We start from the raw sequence: 21472 nt of genomic DNA on the forward strand, positions 1-21472 counted from the left end.
ATCTCCCTTTAGGTCCCCAATCAGCCCCTCCCTTCCTTTGACTGCCCTTTTACTAGTTAAGTGTTTATAAAAGACTTTTGGGTTCCCTTTTATGTTAGCTGCTAATCTGTTCTCATACTCTCTCTTTGCCCCTCTTATTCCATTGTTTAGATCTCCTCTGTACTTTCTATATTCAGCATGATTCCCCACTGTATTATCAACCTTACATTTGTCATAAACCTCCTCTTTCTCTCTCACTTAAACCTCTATCTTTAGTCATCCAGGGAGCTCTAGCTTTGGATGCCCTTCCTTTCCCGCTCATAGGAATGTGTCTGCTCTGTACCCAAACCAGCTCCTCTTTGAAGGCCTCCCATTGGTCATTTTCTGTTTTGCCTCCCAATTTTTGACTCCAATCACCTGGGCCAGATCCCTTTTCCTCTCACTGCAGTTATTTTTTACGCTTGATTGTTCTTTGTCCTTTTCTATGACTATTCTAAACCTGATGATATTATGATCACTGATCCCCTAAATACACCCCACTGAAATACACTCCACGCGCCCCACTTCATTCCCCAGAACTAGATCCAGCTGTGCTTCCTTCCTCATTGGGCTGGAAACACACTGATCCAGAAAGTTCTCTTGTACACATTTCAGGGATTCCTCGCCAATTTGCCCTTTACACTGTTATTATCCCAGTCTATATTCAGATAATTGAAGTCCCCCATTATCACTACTCTGTAGTTCTTGCATCTTTCTGTAATTTGCCTGCAAATCTGTTCCTCTATCTCCTCCCCACTATTTGGTGGCCTGTAGTAAACACCCAGCAGTGTAATCGCTCCTCTGTCTCCTCCCCACTATTTGGTGGCCTGTAGTAAACACCCAGCAGTGTAATAGCTCCTCTATCTCCTCCCCACTATTTGGTGGCCTGTAGTAAACACCCAGCAGTGTAATCGCTCCTCGATTGTTCCTGAATTCAAACCTGCCTTTGCTCCCTCGATTACATCACCCTCTCCAGCGCTGTAATAGTTTAGTTGATCAATACTGCCACCCCTGCTCTTTTTCCTTCCCTATCTTTCCTGAATACCTTGTTTTGGCCTCAGCTGGAGCACTGTGAGCAGTTCTGGGCACCACACCTTAGGAAGGATATATTGGCCTTGCAGGGAGTGCAGCGTAGGTTTACCAGAATGATACCCGGACTCCAAGGGTTAAGTTACGAGGAGAGATTACACAAATTAGAGTTGTAGTCCCTAGAATTTAGAAGGTTAAGTTGTGATCTGATCAAAGTTTTCATGATATTGAGGGGAACAGATAGGGTAGATAGAGAGAAACTGTTTCCGCTGGTTGGGCAGTCTAGGACTGGGGACATAGACTAAAAATAGAGCCAGACCTTTCAGGAGTGAAATTAGGAAACACTTCTACACACAAACGGTGGTAGAAGTTTGGAACTTCCTTCCACAAATGGCAATTGATGCGAGATCAATTGTTAATTTTAAATCTGAGATTGATAGGTTTTTGTTAACCAATGGTATTAAGGGATATGGGCCAAAGGCGGGTGTATGGAGTTAGGTCGCAGATCAGCCATGATCTCATTGAATGGTGGAACAGGCTCGAGGGGCTGAATGGCCTCCTCCTGTCCTATGTTTCTCACTAGTGATTTGTAAAGGTTTAGTGTAACTTCCTTGTTTTTGTTTTCAATGGCCCTGTTTGCAAAGCCAAGTATCCCACACGCTTTCTGAACCGCCTCACCAACTTGCCGTGGCACTTTCAAAGATTTGTGAATATGGACTCCCAGATCCCTCTGCTCTTGCACCCCCTCAAAATAGTCCCATTTAGATTATACGGCCTCTCCCTGTTGTTTCTCCCAAAGTGCATCACTTCACACTTATCCTCATTTAATTTCATCTGTCTTGTGTCTGCTCATTTCACAGTCTGTCTCTGTCCTTCTGAAGTCTGCTACTACTATGCTCACTATTTACAAGTTGGCAAGTTTTGTATCGTCCATAAACTTTGAAATTGTACACCTATACCAAAGTCCAGGTCAGTTATATATAACAAGAAAAGCAATGGTCCCAATCCTGACCCCTGGGGGACCCCACTGCATACTTCCCTCCAGTCAGAAAAACATCCCTCAGCACTGCTCACTGTCTCCTATCCCTCAGCCAATTAAATACCCAAATTACCATCAGCCCTTTAATACCATGTGCTTCTATTCTCCGAATGAGTCTTTTATGTGGTACTTTATCAAACGCCTTTTAAAAGTCCATATATATAACATCTACTGCAATACCTTCATCAACCCTCTGTTACGTAGAAACATAGAAGATAGGAGCAGGAGTAGGCCATTCGGCCCTTTGAGCCTGCTCCGCCATTCAATGAGATCATGGCTGATCATCCAATTTCAGTACCCTGTCCCTGCCTTCTCCTCATATCCCTTGATCCCTTTAGCCTCAAGAAATATATCCAACTCTTTCTTGAATATATTTAATGAACTGGCCTCCACCGCCCTCTGTGGCAGAGAATTCCACAGGTTCACCACTCACTGGGTGAAGAAATTCCTCCTCATTTCAGTCCTAAATGGCTTACCCCTTATCCTTAGACTATGACCCCTGTTTCTGGACTCCCCGGCCATCAGAAACATCCTTCCTGCATCTAGTCTGTCCAGACCTGACAGAATTTTATAGGTTTCGATGAGATCCCCTCTCAATCTTCTAAACTCCAGTGAGTATAAGCCCAATCGACACAATCTCTCCTCATACGTCATTCCTGCCATCCCAGGTATCAGCCTGGTGAATCTTCACTGCACTCCCTCCATGGCAAGAACGTCCTTCCTCAGGTAAGGTGACCAAAACTGCACACAATACTCAAGGTGCGGTCTCACCAAGGCCCTGTACAACTGTAGCAAGACATCCTTGTTCCTGTACTCGAACCCTCTTGCTACGAAGGCCAACATACCATTTGCCTTCTTAACCGCCTGCTGCACCTGCATGCTTACCTTCAGCGACTGGTGCACAATAACACCCAGGTCTCTTTGCACTTCCCCTTCTCTCAATCTATTGCCATTCAAATAATAATCTGCCTTCCTGTTTTTGCCACCAAAGTGGATAACCTCACATTTATCCACATTATAGTGCATTTGCCATGTTTCTGCCCAATCACCCAACCTGTCCAAATCGTACTGGAGTTTCACGACATCCTCCTCACAGCTTACCCTCCCACCCAGCTTTGTGTCATCTGCAAATTTGGAGATATTACATCCAATTCCCTCGTCCAGATCATTAATATATATTGTGAACAGCCTGGGTCCTAGGACCGATCCTTGCGGTACCCCACTAGTCACTGCCTGCCACTCGGAAAATGACCCATTTATTCCAACTCTTTGCTTTCTGTCCGCCAACCAGTTCTCTATCCAAGTCAATACCTTGCCCCCAATCCCATGTGCCTTAATTTTGCACGCTAATCTCTTATGTGGGACCTTATCGAAAGCCTTCTGAAAGTCCAAATATACCACATCCACTGGTTCTCCCTTATCTATTTTACCAGTTACTTCATCAAAGAACTCAGTCAGGTTAGTCAGACATGATTTACCTTTAACAAATCCATACTGGCTGCCCCTTATTAACCCATGCTTCTCCAAGTGAGAATTAATTTTGTCCTGACAATGGTCTCTAGTCGTTCACCCACCACTGACATTAGACTGATTGGCCTGTAGTTACCAGGTTTATCCCTCTCCCCTTTTTTAACAGGGGTGTAACATTTGCAATCCTCCAGTCTTCTGGCACCACTCCCATATATCTGAGGGAGATTGAAAGATTGTGGTCAGAGCTTCTGCTATCTCCACCCTAGCTTCCCTCGGCAATCTAGGATGCAGCCCATCTGGACCGGGTGACTTGTTAACTTTGAGTGATGACAACCTATTTAGCATCTCCTTTCTATCCATTTTTATCCAATTTCTCTACTCCCCCCCCCTCCTCTACTGCGACATTAACTTCATCCTCTTCTTTTGTGGAGACAGATGCAAAGTACTCATTCAGTACCTGAGCCCGCCCTCTGCCTCCGTATGATCATAATACAGTCAAGCAGAGTCAGCATGGATTTATGAAAGGGAAATCATGTTGACAAATTTGCTGGAGTTCTTTGAGGATGTAATGAGCAGGGTGGATAAAGGGGAACCAGCGGATGTGGTGCATTTGGATTTCCAGAGGGCATTCGATAAGGTGCCACATAAAAGGTTACTGCACACGATAAGAGCTCATGGGGTTGAGGGTAATATATTAGCATGGATAGAGGATTGACTAACTAACAGAAAACAGAGTCAGGATAAATGGGTCAAATGCAGGAAGGATGTTCCCGATGGTCGGGGAGTCCAGAACCAGGGGTCACAGCCTAAGGATAAGGGGTAAGCCATTTAGGACAGAGATGAGGAGGAATTTCTTCACCCAGAGAGTGGTGAACCTGTGGAATTCTCTACCACAGAAGGCAGTGGAGGCCAATTCATTAAATATATTCAAGAAGGAGTTAGATATATTTCTTAAGGCTAAAGGGATCAAGGGATATGGGGAGAAGGCAGGGACAGTTTGGATGATCAGCCATGATCTCATTGAATGGCGGAGCAGGCTCGAGGGGCCGAATGGCCGACTCCTGCTCCTATCTTCTATGTTTCTATGTATTTTCTAGTTGGCAAACTGTAAGAAAAATAAAAAAGCAAATTATTATTTAAATGGAGAGAGATTACAAAATGCTGCAATACAGAGTGACCTGGGGGTCCTTGTTCATGTAACACAAAACGTTAGCATGCAGGTATAGCAAGTAATCAGGAAGGCAAATGAAATGTTGGCCTTTATTGCAAGGGGCTGGAGTATAAAAGCAGGGAAATCCTGCTACAACTGTACAGGGTGTTGGTGAGACCACACCTGGAGTACTGCGTACAGTTTTGGTCTCCTTATTTAAGGAGGGATATACTTGCATTGGAGGCAGTTCAGAGAAGGTTCACGAGGTTGATTCCTGAGATGAAGGGGTTGTCCTATGAAGAAAGGTTGAGCAGGTTGGGCCGATACTCACTGGAGTTTAGAAGAATGAGAGGTGATCTTATTGAAACATAAGATACTGAGGGGGCTCGACAGGGTAGATGCAGAGAGGATGTTTCCCCTCGTGGGGAAATCTAGAACTCGGGGGCACAGTTTCAGAATAAAGGGTCGCCCTTTTAGAACTGAGATGAGGAGGAATTTCTTCTCTCCGAGGTCGTAAATCTGTGGGATTCTCTGCCCCAGAGAGCTGTGGAGGCTGGGTCATTAAATACATTTAAGGTGGAGATAGACAGATTTTTGAACGATAAGGGAGTGATGGGTTATGGGGAGCGGGCAGGGAAATGGAGCTGAGCCCAAGATCAGATCAGCCATGATCTCATTAAATGGCGGAGCAGGCTCGAGGGGCCGAATGGCCGACTCCTGCTCCTATTTCTTATGTTCTTATGATGAGATCCTATTTGGTCGCTAATCGGTCCCGCCATTCCTTTAACTATCCTTTTACTTTTCATATGTTTATAGAAGATTTTTTCCCTTTTATGTTACCCCCTAATCTTTTCTCATATTCTCTCTTTGCCCTTCTTATATCCTGTTTCAATTTCCCCCCGCACTCTCTGTATTCTGCCTGGTTTTTGACTGTATTCTGTACCTGACATTTGTCATAAACCTCCTTTTTCTGTTTTATTCTAACCTCGATGTCCTTTGTCATCGGGAGCTTTAGCTTTGGATGGCCCATCTTTCCTCCTTATGGGAATATGCTTGGTTTGTACCCGAACTATCTCAGCCTTGAAGGCCTGCCATTGGTCATTCACTGTTTTCCTGGACAATCTTTGTTTCCAGTCCACCTGTGCTCGATCCCTTCTCAAATCACTGAAACTGGCTCTCTTCCAGCTGGGTATTTTCACCGTTGATTTTATTTTGTCCCTTTCCATAACTACTTTAAACCTAATGATATTGTGATCACTGTTAACCAGATCCCTCCTGCCCCAGAACCGATGAGAGACCCTTTAAATGATCTGACTGTGCAAAGAGGTTTCAGAGTTCATCCCACCTGCTGAGTCACCAGCCTGTTCACGAAGTTTCTCAAAAAAGGAAGATGTTTTAGAAAGGTTGGCGACACTAAAAGTTCGCAGCCATCTCAGAGTAGTGTCCCTTTAATTATAATCTCGCAAAACAAGGAGAATTACTGTCCCTTTAACTACCACAAATCCCTGTGTGGAGGAGAGGGGAGATACAGTCTGTCCCAGTAACTGTCGCAGAACAAAATTAGCGACCCTGTCCCATAAGGGCTTGACCCTCCCCCGCTCCCTGCTTTTCCTCAAGTGCCTCATCCTTAAAATTCTCATCCTTGTTTTCAAATCCCTCCGTGGCCTCGCCCCTCCCTATCTCTGGAATCTCTTCCAGCCCCGACAACCTTCCGAGATATTTGCGCTCCTCTAATTCCGGCCCATTGAGCATCCCCGATTTTAATCGCTCCACCATTGGTGGCCGTGCCTTCAGCTGCCTGGGCCCTAAGCTCTGGAATTCCCTCCCTAAACCTTTCCATCTCTCTACCTCTCTCTCCTTCTTTAAGATGCTCCTTAAAACCTACTTCTTTGACCAAGCTTTTGGTCATCTGCCCGAATATCGCTTTATGTGGCTCGGTGTCAAATTTTGTTTTCTAACGCTCCTGTGAAGAGCCTTGGGATGTTTCACTACATTAAAGGCGCTTTATAAATACAAGTGGTTGTTGTTTCCTGAAACTAATAACTAATTCCCCAGAGGGAAAAAAACTTGTACTTTTACACCCAAATATTAAAAAGTTTGTGCCACAGAAGCACGGGGTTTATCTGCTTTTATTCATGAATTTAAAAAGTCTGAATTACAATCTGAGCCAGTGCGTTGTGAGCCAAAGAGCCTTGTGTCCAATGAGGGGAATAAAGGCCCACAGCCTCCCCTGGCCCCGGGCCCTGAACAAGGGACTGGAGAAACTCGCTGCCCTGCGGATCAGACAATCAGCCGACGCAAGTCCCGCCCCTCAGGCTCCCCGGTTGGTTGGAGGACCCGCCGCCAGCTCGATCCTCCAGCCCTGCCCCGCTCGCTCCCTATTGGTCGGAAGCTCCCGTCAATCAGTCACTGGGCCCGAGTCACGTGTCCCTCACCGACTTTACAAAGAAAGCCCTGCGCGGTCGCCGGGTGGAGCTGCTGGTCGGCGGGAGCGGTAGATAAATAAACTGTGGGTAGGCCGCGCCGCAGGCTTTATTAAGTTGGAGAATGGCCTCAGGCCCGAATGAGATCCCGCGGCCCGGTCTGTGTTCCACCAGACGGCAGCTGTGAGGCTTTTTCTCGGTGACAGGCCCGGGTTACGTGCCGCCATTTTGGTGGAGGAAAGACAGACCGGTTCCACCTGCAGCACGGCGCATGTGTGGCCATCTTTGTACAGGAACAGGGTTTGGGCAGGGCTTCTGGGTCCCCGTGACCGGGAGAGACAATCATTCACTCATTGATTTTATTCTCACTCTGCACACAGCGGGTGTAGAACTGAACCCAACCAGAGTAGAGGGAGGGGGAAAACTGGGAGTGGAGGAAAGAAAAGTTGGAGATGGTGCGATGGGTTTGGATTTCAGCACAGGGAGGAGGGAGAGTGTGTGGGACGGGGATTTACAACTTTGGGGGAACGAGAGAGGAGAGAATGTTCCACAGAAACTAGAATTGTCTGTTCTGAATTTCTATCCAGTATTTACAGTGATGGCTTTTGTAAACTCCTTTTATAGGGTGTGAGAAGGGGAGGATTTACAGACGGGAAACTCAAACCAAACATCACATCAAGATCTGACAGAGTCACTCCATTCATCAGGACCTGAATATCATTGACCTTTGAATATGGAAGGACAAATGTTTGTCTGTTCTGTCTGTGGGAAAAGATTTCAAACATCAGTGTGACTGGAAAACACACACCCGAGTGAGAGTGTTCCAGTGCACTGACTGTGGAAAGAGGTTTAACCAGTTACACAGCCTGAAAAAACATCACACCATTCACAGTGGGGAGAAACCGTACACGTGTTCTGTGTGTGGACGAGGATTCAACTGATCGTCCAACCTGGAGCGACACAAGGACACCCCCACCACGGAGAAACGGTGGAAATGTGGGGACTGTGGGAAGGGATTCGATTGCCCATCCCAGCTGGAATCTCATCGACGCAGTCACACCGGGGAGAGGCCGTTCACCTGCTCCGATTGTGGGAAGGGATTCACTCTGTTGTCCAGACTCCACTTACACCAGCGAGTTCGCACTGGGGGAGACATTTTAAATGATGTGACTGTGGGAACTGCTTTAAAATCTCTGCCAATCTAATTAAACACCAGCTTGTTCACTGACGAGAGACCGTTCAGTTGCACTCACTGCGAGAAGAGCTTCAGGCAGTCGTCGCACCTCATTCAACACCAGCGAGTTCACACTGGGGAGAGGCCGTTCACCTGCTCCATGTGTGGGAAGGGATTCACTTCTGCATCTAATCTTCGGACACAACAGCGAGTTCACACTGGGGAGAGGCAGTTCACCTGCTCTGTGTGTGGGAAGGGATTCGCAGAGTTATCCAAGCTCCAGATACACCAGCGAGTTCACACTGGGGCGAGGCCATTCACCTGCTTCGAGTGTGGAAAGGGATTCACAGAGTTATCCAAGCTCCAGATACACCAGCGAGTTCAAACTGGGGAGAGGCCGTTCACGTGTATTGAATGTGGGAAGGGATTCACTCAGTCATCCAGCCTCCATGCACACCAACGAGTTCACACTGGGGAGAGACCGTTCACCTGCTCCGTGTGTGGGAAGGGATTCACTGGTTCATCCACCCTGCTGAGACACCAGCTTGTTCACATTGATAAGAGACCATTTAAATGTTCCCACTGTGGGAAGAGCTTTAAAAGCCCTGGGGAGCTGAAGGGACACCAGTGAGCTCACACTGGGGAGAGACCATTCACCTGCTCTGTCTGTGGGAAGGGATTCACTCGATCCTCCAACCTGCTGGCACACCAGCTTGTTCACACTGAGGAGAGATCCTTGAAATGTTCTGACTATGGGAAGAGCTTTAAAAGCTTGAAGAGCCTTAAGAGACACCAGTGTCTTCACACTGATCATAGAATCTAACAGCATAGAAGGAGGTGATTCGGCCCATCATGTCTGTGGTGGCTCTTTGAAAGAGCTGTCCAATTTAGTCCCAAACCCCAGCTTTATCCCCAGAATTCTGCTAATTAGTCCTCTTCAAGTACATGTCCAATTACCGTTTGAAAGTTCCTGTGGAACCTGATTCCAGAATCCTTTCAGATGGTGCGTTCCAGATCTTAACAACCCTCTGTGTGAAAACAATTCTCCTCATTTCCCTCTAGTTCTTTTAGCAACTATTTTAAATCTGAGACCTTTGGTTACCGATCACTTGCCAGAGTGAACAGTTTGTTCCTTCTTGCTCAATCAAAACCCCATATCATTTTGAACACCGCTATTAGGTCTCCTGTTAACCTTCTCTGCTCTAAGGGGAACAATCCCAGCTTCTCCAATCTCTCCACATAACTGAAGTCCCTCATCCCTGGTACCATCCTGTTCAACCGCCTCTGTACCCCCTCCAAGGCCTTGACATCCTTCCTAAAGTGTGGTGCCCAGAACTGTACACAAGACTCCAGCTGAGGCCAAAACCCTGCAGCTGCACAAAACCCTGGTTAGACCACACCTGGAGCACTGTGAGCAGTTCTGGGCACCACACCTTAGGAAGGATATATTGGCCTTGGAGGGAGTGCATCGTAGGTTTACCAGAATGATACCCGGACTTCAAGGGTTAAGTTACGAAGAGAGATTACACAAATTAGAGTTGCAGTCCCTAGAATTTAGAAGTTAAGGTGTGATCTGATCGAAGTTTTCAGGATATTAAGGGGAACGGATAGGGTAGATAGAGAGAAACTATTTCTGCTGATTGGGCAGTCTAGGACTAGGAGGCATAGACTAAAATTAGAGCCAAACCTTTCAGGAGTGAAATTAGGAAACACTTCTACACACAAAGGGTGGTAGAAGTTTGGAACTTCCTTCTGCAAGTGGCAATTGATGCGAGATCAATTGTTAATTTTAAATCTGAGATTGATAGGTTTTTGTTACCCAAAGGTATTAAAGGATATGGGCCAAAGGCAGGTTTATGGAGTTAGATCGCAGATCAGCCATGATCTCATTGAATGGCGGAACAGGCTCGAGGGGCTGAATGGCCTCCTCCTGTCCTATGTTCCTCACTAGTGATTTGTAAAGGTTTAGTGTAACTTCCTTGTTTTTGTTTTCAATGGCACTATTTGCAAAGCCAAGTATCCCACACACTTTCTGAACCGCCTCACCAACTTGCCGTGGCACTTTCAAAGATTTGTGAATATGGACCCCCAGGTCCCTCTGCTCTTGCACCCCCTCAAAATAGTCCCATTTAGATTATACAGCCTCTCCCTGTTGTTTCTCCCAAAGTGCATCACTTCACACTTATCCTCATTTAATTTCATCTGTCTTGTGTCTGCTCATTTCACAGTCTGTCTCTGTCATAGATACATACATAGATACATAGAAGATAGGAGCAGGAGTAGGCCATTCGGCCCTTCGTGCCTGCTCCGCCATTCGATGAGATCATGGCTGATCCTTTAATTCAGTATCCCGTCCCCGCCTTCTCTCCGTAACCCTTAACCCCTTTTGCCCGTAGAAATATATCTAATTCCCTCTTAAATATATTTAATGAGCTGGCATACACTGCCCTCTGTGGCAATGAGTTCCACAGGTTCACCACTCTCTGAGTGAAGAAATTCCCCCTCATCTCTGTCCTAAATGGTTTAGCCCTTATCCTTAAATTATGTCCTCTAGTTCTGTTCTCACCCGCCAAGGGAAACATTCCTTCTGCATCCAGTCTGTCTAGACCTGTCAGAATTTTATACACTTCTATGAGGTCCCCTCTCAATCTTCTAAACTCCAGTGTGTACATCCCTAAACTACATAGTCTCTCCTCATAGGTCATTCCCGCCATTCCTGGTATCAGCCTGGTGAATCGCCGCTGCACCCCCTCCATGGCAAGAACATCCTTCCTCAGATGAGGCGACCAAAACTGTACACAGTACTCGAGGTGTGGTCTCACCAGTGCCCTGTACAGCTGCAGCAAGGTATCCCTGTTCCTGTATTCTAACCCTTTTGCTATGAAGGCCAGCATACCGTTTGCCTTCTTGACCGCCTGTTGCACCTGCATGCTCGCCTTCAGTGACTGGTGTACAAGAACACCCAGGTCTCTCTGTACTTCCCCCTCTCCCAATCTATTGCCATTTAAATAATAATTTGCCCTCCCGTTCCTGCACCCAAGGTGGATAACTTCGCACTTGTCCACATTATAGTGCATCTGCCATTTATCCGCCCAATCGCCCAGTCTGTCCAAATCGCTCTGGAGCTTCCTGGTCTCTTCCTCTGAGCCCACCCCCCCTCCTAGTTTAGTGTCGTCTGCAAATTTGGAAATGCTGCATCCGACTCCCTGATCCAGGTCATTAATGTAAATTGTGAACAGCTGGGGGCCCAGGACAGATCCCTGTGGTACCCCACTTGTTACTGCCTGCCATTCAGAAAATGAGCCGTTTATTCCAACTCTCTGTTTTCTATCTGACAGCCAGTTCCCTATCCACGCCAAAACTTTCCCCTTTATCCCATGAGCCTCAATTTTCCATGCTAATCTTTTATGTGGGACCTTATCGAAGGCCTTTTGGAAGTCCAGGTACACCACATCTACTGGCTCTCCCCCATCTATTCTACCAGTTACTCCCTCAAAAAATTCCAATAGATTAGTCAAGCACGATTTACCCTTTGTAAATCCATGTTGACTCTGTCCTATCCTGTCCCCATTTGCTAAGTGCTCCGCTATTTCATCCTTAATGATGGACTCCAGCATTTTGCCCACAACTGATGTAAGGCTTACAGGTCTGTAATTACCTGCTTTTTCCCTACCCCCCTTTTTGAATAGTGGGGTAACGTTAGCTACCTTCCAATCCATCGGCACTGTTCCCGAGTCTAATGAATTCTGAAAAATCATCCTTAGTGCATCCGCTATCTCTAGGGCCACCTCCTTCAGTACCCTAGGATGCATGTTATCAGGCCCTGGGGATTTGTCCACCTTCAATCCCTTTAGCTTCCTTAACACCATATCCTTAGAGATATTGATTTGCGTCAGTTCCTCCTTTGCCAATGTCCCTATTTTTCCCGATATCCCAGGGAGGTTTTTTGTGTCTTCCTTCGTAAAGACTGACCCAAAGTATGCATTTAGTTGATCTGCCATTTCCTTATTTCCCATTATATATTCCCCCGTATCTGACTGCAATGGACCAACTTTGGTTTTCACCAGTCTTTTCCTTCTGAAGTCTGCTACTACTATGCTCACTATTTACTACGTTGCCAAGCTTTGTATCATCTGTAAACTTCAAACTTGTACACCTATACCCAAGTCCAGGTCAGTTATATATTACAAGAAAAGCAATGGTCCTAATCCTGACCCCTGGGGGAACCCACTGCATACTTCCCTCCAGTCAGAAAAACATCCCTCAGCACTGCTCACTGCCTCCTATCCCTCAGCCAATTATATACCCAAATTACCATCAGCCCTTTAATACCATGTGCTTCTCTTTTCCGAGTAGGTCTCCTGTGTGTGACTTTATCAAATGCCTTTTGAAAGTCCATAAGAAATAGGAGCAGGAGTGGGCCATACGGCCCCTCGAGCCTGCTCCACCATTCAATAAGATCAGGGCTGATCATCGACCTCAACTCCACATTCCCGCCCGATCTCCATATCCCTTGATTCCCCCAGAGTCCAACAATCTATCGATCTCAGCCTTGAATATACTCAAAGACTCAGCATTCACAGCCCTCTGGGGCAGAGAATTCCAGAGATTCACCACCCTCTGAGTGAAGAAATTCCTCCTCATCTCAAGTCCTAAATGGCCGACCCCTTATCCTGAGACTCTGCCCCCTAGTTCTAGACTCTCCAGCCAGGGGAAACAACCTCTCAGCATCTACCCCGTCAATCCCCTTCAGAATCTTGTATGTTTCAATGAGATCACCTCCCATTCTTCTAAACTCCAGAGAGTATCGGCCCATTCTACACAATCTCTCATCATAGTTGGAATAAACGGGTCATTTTCCGAGTGGCAGGCAGTGACTAGTAGGGTACCGCAAGGATCGGTCCTAGGACCCCAGCTGTTCACAATATATATTAATGATCTGGATGAGGGAATTGGATGTAATATCTCCAAATTTGCAGACGACACAAAGCTGGGTGGGAGGGTATGCTGTGAGGAGGATGTCGTGAAACTCCAGTACGATTTGGACAGGTTGGGTGATTGGGCAGAAACATGGTAAATGCACTATAATGTGGATAAATGTGAGGTTATCCACTTTGGTGGCAAAAACAGGAAGGCAGATTTGTTTTTGAATGGCAATAGATTGGGAGAAGGGGAAGTGCAAAGAGACCTGGGTGTTCTTGTGCACCAGTCGCTGAAGGTAAGCATGCAGGTGCAGCAGGCGGTTAAGAAGGCAAATGGTATGTTGGCCTTCGTAGCAAGAGGGTTCGAATACAGGAACAAGGATGTCTTGCTGCAGTTGTACAGGGCCTTGGTGAGACCGCACCTTGAGTATTGTGTGCAGTTTTGGTCGCCTTATCTGAGGAAGGACATTCTTGCCATGGAAGGAGTGCAGCGAAGATTCACCAGGCTGATACCTGGGATGGCAAGAATGACGTATGAGGAGAGATTGTGTCGATTGGGCTTATACTCACTGGAGTTTAGAAGATTGAGAGGGGATCTCATCGAAACCTATAAAATTCTGTCAGGCCTGGACAGACAAGATGCAGGAAGGATGTTTCTGATGGCCGGGGAGTCCAGAACCAGGGGCCATAGTCTAAGGATAAGGGGTAAGCCATTTAGGACTGAGATAAGGAGGAATTTCTTCACCCAGAGAGTGGTGAACCTGTGGAATTCTCTGCCACAGAGGGCGGTGGAGGACAGTTCATTAAATATATTCAAGAAAGAGTTGGATATATTTCTTGAGGCTAAAGGGATCAAGGGATATGGGGAGAAGGCAGGGACAGGATACTTAATTTGGATGATCAGCCATAATCTCAAATGGCGGAGCAGGCTCGAAGAGCCGAATGGCCTACTCCTGCTCCTATCTTCTATGTTTCTATAGGACAGCCCTCTCATCCCAGGAATCAATCTAGTGAACCTTCGTTGCATCACCTCCAAGGCAAGAATATCCTTCCTTAGATAAGGAGACCAAAACTGTGCCCAGTACTCCAGGTGTGGTCTCACCAAGGCCCTGTGCCCAGTACTCCAGGTGTGGTCTCACCAAGGCCCTGTGCGCAGTACTCCAGGTGTGGTCTCACCAAGGCCCTGTGCCCAGTACTCCAGGTGTGGTCTCACCAAGGCCCTGTGCCCAGTACTCCAGGTGTGGTCTCACCAAGGCCCTGTGCCCAGTACTCCAGGTGTGGTCTCACCAAGGCCCTGTGCGCAGTACTCCAGGTGTGGTCTCACCAAGGCCCTGTGCCCCGTACTCCAGGTGTGGTCTCACCAAGGCCCTGTGCCCAGTACTCCAGGTGTGGTCTCACCAAGGCCCTGTGCCCAGTACTCCAGGTGTGGTCTCACCAAGGCCCTGTGCCCAGTACTCCAGGTGTGGTCTCACCAAGGCCCTGTGCCCAGTACTCCAGGTGTGGTCTCACCAAGGCCCTGTGCCCAGTACTCCAGGTGTGGCCTCACCAAGGCCCTGTGCCCAGTACTCCAGGTGTGGTCTCACCAAGGCCCTGTGCCCAGTACTCCAGGTGTGGTCTCACCAAGGCCCTGTGCCCAGTACTCCAGGTGTGGTCTCACCAAGGCCCTGTGCCCAGTACTCCAGGTGTGGTCTCACCAAGGCCCTGTGCCCAGTACTCCAGGTGTGGTCTCACCAAGGCCCTGTGCCCAGTACTCCAGGTGTGGTCTCACCAAGGCCCTGTGCCCAGTACTCCAGGTGTGGTCTCACCAAGGCCCTGTGCCCAGTACTCCAGGTGTGGTCTCACCAAGGCCCTGTGCCCAGTACTCCAGGTGTGGTCTCACCAAGGCCCTGTGCCCAGTACTCCAGGTGTGGTCTCACCAAGGCCCTGTGCCCAGTACTCCAGGTGTGGTCTCACCAAGGCCCTGTGCCCAGTACCCCAGGTGTGGTCTCACCAAGGCCCTGTGCCCAGTACTCCAGGTGTGGTCTGACCAAGGCCCTGTACAATTGTAGCAAGACTTCCTTACTCTTATACTCCAACCCCCTTGCAATAAAGGTCAACATGCCACTTGCCTTCCTTATTGCTTGCTGTACCTGCATGCTAGCTTTCTGTGTTTCTTGCATGTGGACACCCAAATCTCTCTGAAAACCAACATTTGAAAGTTTCTCACCATTTAAAAAATATTCTGTTTTTCTATTCTTCCTACCAAAGTGAATAACCTCACATTTCCCTACATTATACTCCATCTGCCACCTTACTGCCCACTCACTGAGTCTATCTATATCCCTTTGCAGACTCTTTGTGTTCTCCTCACAGCTTACTCTCCCACCTAGCTTTGTATCATCAGCAAACTTGGATACATGACACTCGGTCCCTTCATCTGGGTCATTAATATAGATTGTAAATAGCTGAGGCCCCAACACTGATCCACGCGGCACCCCACTAGTTACAGCCTGCCAACCTGAAAAAGATCCATTTATCCCTACTCTTTGTTTTCTGCCCATTAACCAATCCTCTATCCATGCTACTATATTACCCCCAACCCCGTGAGCCCTAATCTTGTGTAATAATCTTTTTATGTGGCACCTTATCGAATGCCCTTTGGAAATCCAAATATACTACATCCACTGGTTCCCCTTTATCTACCCTGCTAGTTACATCCTCAGATAACTCTAATAAATTTGTCAAACACGATTTCCCTTTCATAAAACCATGTTGACTCTGCCTACCCATGTTATGATTTTCTAAGTGCCCTGATACAACTTCCGTAACAATGGATTCCAGCATTTTCCCAACGACTGATGTCAGGCTAACTGGCCTGTCGTTCCCTGTTTTTTCTCTCCCTCCTTTCTTGAACAGCGGTGTTACATTTGCGACCTTCCAATCCGCTAGGACCATTCTAGAATCTCGGGAATCTTGGGAATTTTGGAAGATCAAAACCAATGCATCCACTGTCTCTTCAGCCACCCCTTTTAGAACCCTAGGATGTAGGCCATCAGGTCCAGGGGATTTGTCGGCTTTTAGCCCCATTAGTTTCTCTAGTACTTTACATTAAGTTCCTCACCCTCATTAAACCCTCGGTTCCCCACCATCTTTGGTATGCTTTTGTGTCTTCCACTGTGAAGACAGATACAAAATATTTGTTTTAACGTTTCTGCCATTTCCTTATTCCCCATAATAATTTCTCCTGTCTCTACCTCTAAGGGACCAACATTGTCAGCTGTGGCTCAGTGGGCAGCTCACTCACCTCTGGGTCAAAGGGTGGTGGGTTCAAGTCCCACTCCAGAGACTCGAGCACATAAAGCTAGGCTGACACTCCAGTGCAGTGCTGAGGGAGTGCTGCACTGTCGGAGGGGCCGTCTTTCGGATGAGACATTAAACCGAGACCCCGTCTGCTCTCTCGGGTGGATGTAAAAGATCCTATGGCACTATTTTGAAGAAGAGCAGGGGAGTTATCCCCGGTGTCCAGGCCAATATTTATACCTCAACCAACATAACAAAACCGATTATCTGGTCATTATCACATTGCTGTTTGTGGGAGCTTGCTGAGTGAAAATTGGCTGCTGCACTTCCCACATTACAACAGTGACTACACTTCAAAAAGTAAAGCGCTTTGAGACGTCCAGTGGTCGTGAATGGCGCTATAGAAATGCAAGTCTTCCTTTACTTTTGCTACTCTCTTCCTTTTTGATGCTTTTGATTTAATGATTAAACATTTAAGAAATTATTGCAGTGACAAAGGCTGTCTGTGAAACTGGAGGAAATTTGTCTTTAAATAATCTTTAAAAAAAATGTTTTTAATTTAAGATTGAACATTTTATTTACAATGAATGACATTTACAGAGCTCAGATCTCAGCTCTTTGTACAAAGTCACAAGCCCTCATGCCTACAAGACAGGGGTCCCAGTCTCTACAAGCTTCTTGGTCGTCTTCACTTGTTCATCTGGATAATGGGTCTCCAGGAATTCACACAGATGAGGGTCGGCACTCCCAGTGGAGAGTTTGTGCAGATCCAGCAGACTCTGGTTGACATTCTTTGTGGTGTATGTGCCTTTAAGAGCCCCAGGTGTGCGTAATGACGGTAATTGCCACTTGGGCTATATAAGCCTGTGTATTGTGTATATCCTTTAGAAACCCCCCCCAGACTTTGCTTAGTAAATACCTATGAACCAACTCCTGTCTTCAGTGTCTTTATCAACACACGGACACTACAGTGGCGACGAAGTGGAAACGGACTTACCTGCAATTCAGCAGCACCTCAAGGACATTGATTCCTCCGGCGTCCAGAAGACTCAAGGAAGTGAGAAAAACTGTGGTTTCACCAGCAGGCCAAGCTGGTGGCAGGTACTGCACTAATCCTTCCTGGGCGTCAGGCTGGGGCTCCAGCGGTGGGCTGTACAGCTGAGACAGGCAGCGAAATCGGAGGCAAGCAATAACGGACTGGGAGGGAGCACTCGGGAGACGGCCGGCGTGGCAAGCAGGTCAGCGTTCAGACCTCCGGCGGGAACGAGTCTCCAACAGTAAATTAAAAAACATAAAGAGAACGTGAACCGCAGTGAACAGCGTTGTTATTGGCAGCAGCGGCGGGAAAGCACGGGAAGCGCCATATCTTTGCTACAGAAAAGAAAAAAAAACGCGCGGGAAGCGCCATATCTTTGCTGAAATGCCTAAGTCTGACAATATTGATGCTTTTGATAGCGAAAGAGAGCCTAATTTTGGCAATATTGATGTTTTTGATAACGAGATGGAGGATTGGACCACATATGTGGAAAGAGTGGAGGTATATTGCACCGCAAATGGAATACAAGATGAAAAAATAGCTTCAGTGCTTCTGGATCTAATGGGCGCGAAGACATACAAGCTGTTACGAAACTTAATCACTCCAGCCGAACCGATGGACAAGAATTTTGAGGAGATTGTTGATACCCTACACTACCAATTCAAGGCAGGACTGGCAGATTCTCTGCGGGACAAATTCATCTGCGATCCCCTAAGTGTAGAAACACAAAAAAAGGTATCTTCTGAAAAAGCTTTAACACTGGACAAGGCTTTCAGTGCAATAGGAGCTGCAAAGATACAGCAAAGGCCACAGGACTTTGGCACCCATGAAATGACACGGGGTTTCGAGAGATGTTATCGCTGCGGCAGATCCACCCATGACCAGAGGGACTGTTGGTTCAGGGAAAAAGTGTGCAGGCGATGCGGAAAGATGGGACACATTCCACGTGTGTGCCAATCTGAAAATAAAAAATCCACTAACGGGAAAAGAATCAATAAGGAAAAGCACAGAAAGGTACAAATGATGATGGACAGTAGCTCCGAGGACCAGAAGAGCGATAGCGACTCCAGGAACAAGAGACTAAGCTCTCTCAAATTACATAATGTAATTGCCAAAGAAGATTATCAGACCATTTGGGCTATCCTCACAATAGCAGGGTCCCCAGTTAAAATGGAGCTAGATACAGGATCAGCTCTGACCGTCATAAATCGACGGGATTACGAGCGGCTATTTCCGCATATACCTTTAAAAGATACATCCATTATCTTGAAAACATATACGGGGCAGGAAGTATACCCCAAAGGAAAAATAAGGGTGCCTGTTGTATACAACGGCAAGGAAATACAGAAGTTGTATTTATACGTTCTACAAGATGGTGGTCCACCGCTGTTGGGACGTGAATGGATCAGAAAAATACATTTAGACTGGCACTCCATTCAGGCACTGATGGTGACCAGTAAGGAAAAAGATGATGATGACGTCATACCTGAACGATTGAAAGACATCTTGTCCAACGCCAAGGAAGTGTTTCAAGAGAAACTAGGAACCTTGAAAGGCATCACCGCCTCAATAAAAGTAGAAGATGCAGCAATTCCCAAGTTTTTTAAGGCAAGACCGGTGCCATACGCAATTTGTCCAGCAGTCGAGGCAGAGCTGGAGAATTTGGAAAAGGCAGGCGTATTATCTAAAATAGATTGGAGCGAGTGGGCAACACCCATCATCCCGGTCATGAAGAAAGCATTGAAGGGTGATGGATCTGAAGAACAGAGAAAAATTCACATCTGTGGAGACTTCAAGGTGACTGTAAACCCGGTCCTTCACATGGTACAGTATCCTCTTCCGAGGATAGAAGATATTTTCGCCTCACTATCCGGAGGGAAACGTTTCACCAAAATTGACTTGGCACAGGCATATCTACAGATGGAGGTTGAAGAAGCCTCTAAAAAATATCTCACGATAAATACACACAAAGGTCTGTACCAGTACAATCGACTGGTTTTCGGAGTAGCATCCGCTCCAGCTATCTGGCAAAGAGCTATGGAGCAAGTCCTCCAAGGGATTCCGGGGACTCAATGCTACCTAGACGACATCCTTGTAACAGGAGAAAATGACAACGAGCACCTTGCCAATTTAGAGCAGGTGCTCACTAGGCTGAGAGAACGGGGCCTACGAGCAAATCGCCCCAAGTGCGAATTTTTCCGAAATCAAATATCATATTGTGGCCACATAATAAATAAGGAAGGGTTGCATAAGTCACCTGAAAAAATTGAGGCGGTCATAAAAGCCCCAGCACCTGAAAATGTTTCACAATTAAGGTCGTTCCTGGGATTAATAAATTACTATCATAAATTTTTACCGAACTTATCAACTCTTCTACACCCTCTTAATGAACTGCTACAAACAGGAGTAATTTGGAAATGGAACGAAGACTGCAAAAATGCCTTCCGTAAATGCAAAGACTTAATCACATCCAAAGAAGTTTTGGCTCATTACAACCCATCACTGCCAATCAGACTGGCGTGCGATGCATCCCCTTATGGCATAGGAGCAGTATTATTGCATAAATTCCCTGATGGCTCGGAACGGCCGATAGCTTTTGCGTCACGCTCATTGAACTCAGCTGAGCGTAACTATGCCCAAATCGACAGGGAAGCACTCAGCCTGGTATGGGGAGTAAAGAAATTCAACCATTACCTACACGGACAAAAATTTACCTTGTTGACTGACCATCAACCCCTCATCTCCATATTCAACCCTAAAAAGGGTGTTCCCATTATGATAGCACAAAGGCTACAGCGGTGGTCCCTTTTTCTAGGGGCACACCAATACAACATAGAATACAAAGGGTCAAAACAGCATGGGAATGCTGACGGTTTATCGCGCCTACCATTGCCAACGATAGAAGAGGTACCTACAGTAGACCCAGTAGAGATATTCCACTCTACCATAGTGGAATGTCTACCAGTGACAAATTCTGCCATTGAAAGGGAGACAAGAAATGATCCAACTCTCTCATGGGTCTACGATTTAACAGTGAAGGGATGGCCAGCACATGGCGAACCACTGTTGCCAGCATTCTCGCAAAGAAGAGAACAGCTGTCAATGTGCCGAGGAACCTTGATGTGTGGATCCAGAGTGGTGATTCCACCCAAACTCCAGGATAAAGTGCTAAAGGAGCTTCACGAGGGGCATCTGGGTGGAGTGAAAATGAAGAACCTAGCCAGGGCGTTTGTATGGTGGCCAGGTATCGATGGAGACATCGAAGAAATGACCAAGAGCTGCCTAGGATGCCAGAAGGTCCAAAACGCTCCACCACAAGCCCCTCTACATCCATGGGAGTGGCCCTCATCTCCCTGGCAAAGAGTGCACATCGACTTTGCTGGTCCATTTATGGACTCAATGTTCTTAATCGCGGTTGATGCACACTCCAAGTGGCCGGAGGTAATAAAGATGTCCTCCACCACCACGGAAAAAACCATCACAGTATTAAGGACCATATTTGCCAGGAATGGGCTGCCGGAACAGATATGTTCTGATAATGGACCGCAATTTGTGTCCGAAGAATTCAGGAAGTTCTTAAAAAACAATGGGGTAAAGCACTACACGTCCGCCCCATACCATCCCGCCACCAATGGATTGGCTGAAAGGTTTGTCCAGACCTTCAAGAAGGCCATAAAGGCCATGGGTAATGAAGACATAAAACTTCAGCACAAGGTGGATAACTTCTTATTCGCATACAGGAATGCAACACATATGGTTACCAACCAAACTCCCGCCATGATGTTCTTCAATAGAAACCTAAGATGCCGGCTGGATTTGGTCAAGCCCAACATCCGAAGGGACGTGGAGAACCGACAGTTTCAGGGCATGAATGAAAGGCCAACTAGGGCCTTCCAGATAGGCCAACAGGTTTTGGCCCGGGACTACCGTAC

At 46.9% G+C, this 21472-nt stretch overlaps 1 protein-coding gene across 1 annotated transcript in view; it reads left to right on the forward strand.

The window, feature by feature from the left end:
• The first annotated feature begins 6841 nt into the window (after positions 1-6841).
• LOC147082201 (uncharacterized) overlaps positions 6842-21472 on the forward strand; it is a 65479-nt gene continuing 50848 nt past the window's right edge. The window contains exons 1-4 of the mRNA XM_085980400.1: positions 6842-6883; positions 8086-8198; positions 8364-8856; positions 8941-9073. Coding sequence (XP_085836526.1) covers positions 6842-6883; positions 8086-8198; positions 8364-8856; positions 8941-9073 — 781 coding nt within the window. The remainder of the gene's footprint in view (positions 6884-8085; positions 8199-8363; positions 8857-8940; positions 9074-21472) is intronic.

Source organism: Somniosus microcephalus, unplaced genomic scaffold, assembly GCF_052327205.1.
Source record: "Somniosus microcephalus isolate GS21.2 unplaced genomic scaffold, FLI_Smic_1.0 scaffold144, whole genome shotgun sequence".
Classification (NCBI taxonomy): domain Eukaryota; kingdom Metazoa; phylum Chordata; class Chondrichthyes; order Squaliformes; family Somniosidae; genus Somniosus; species Somniosus microcephalus.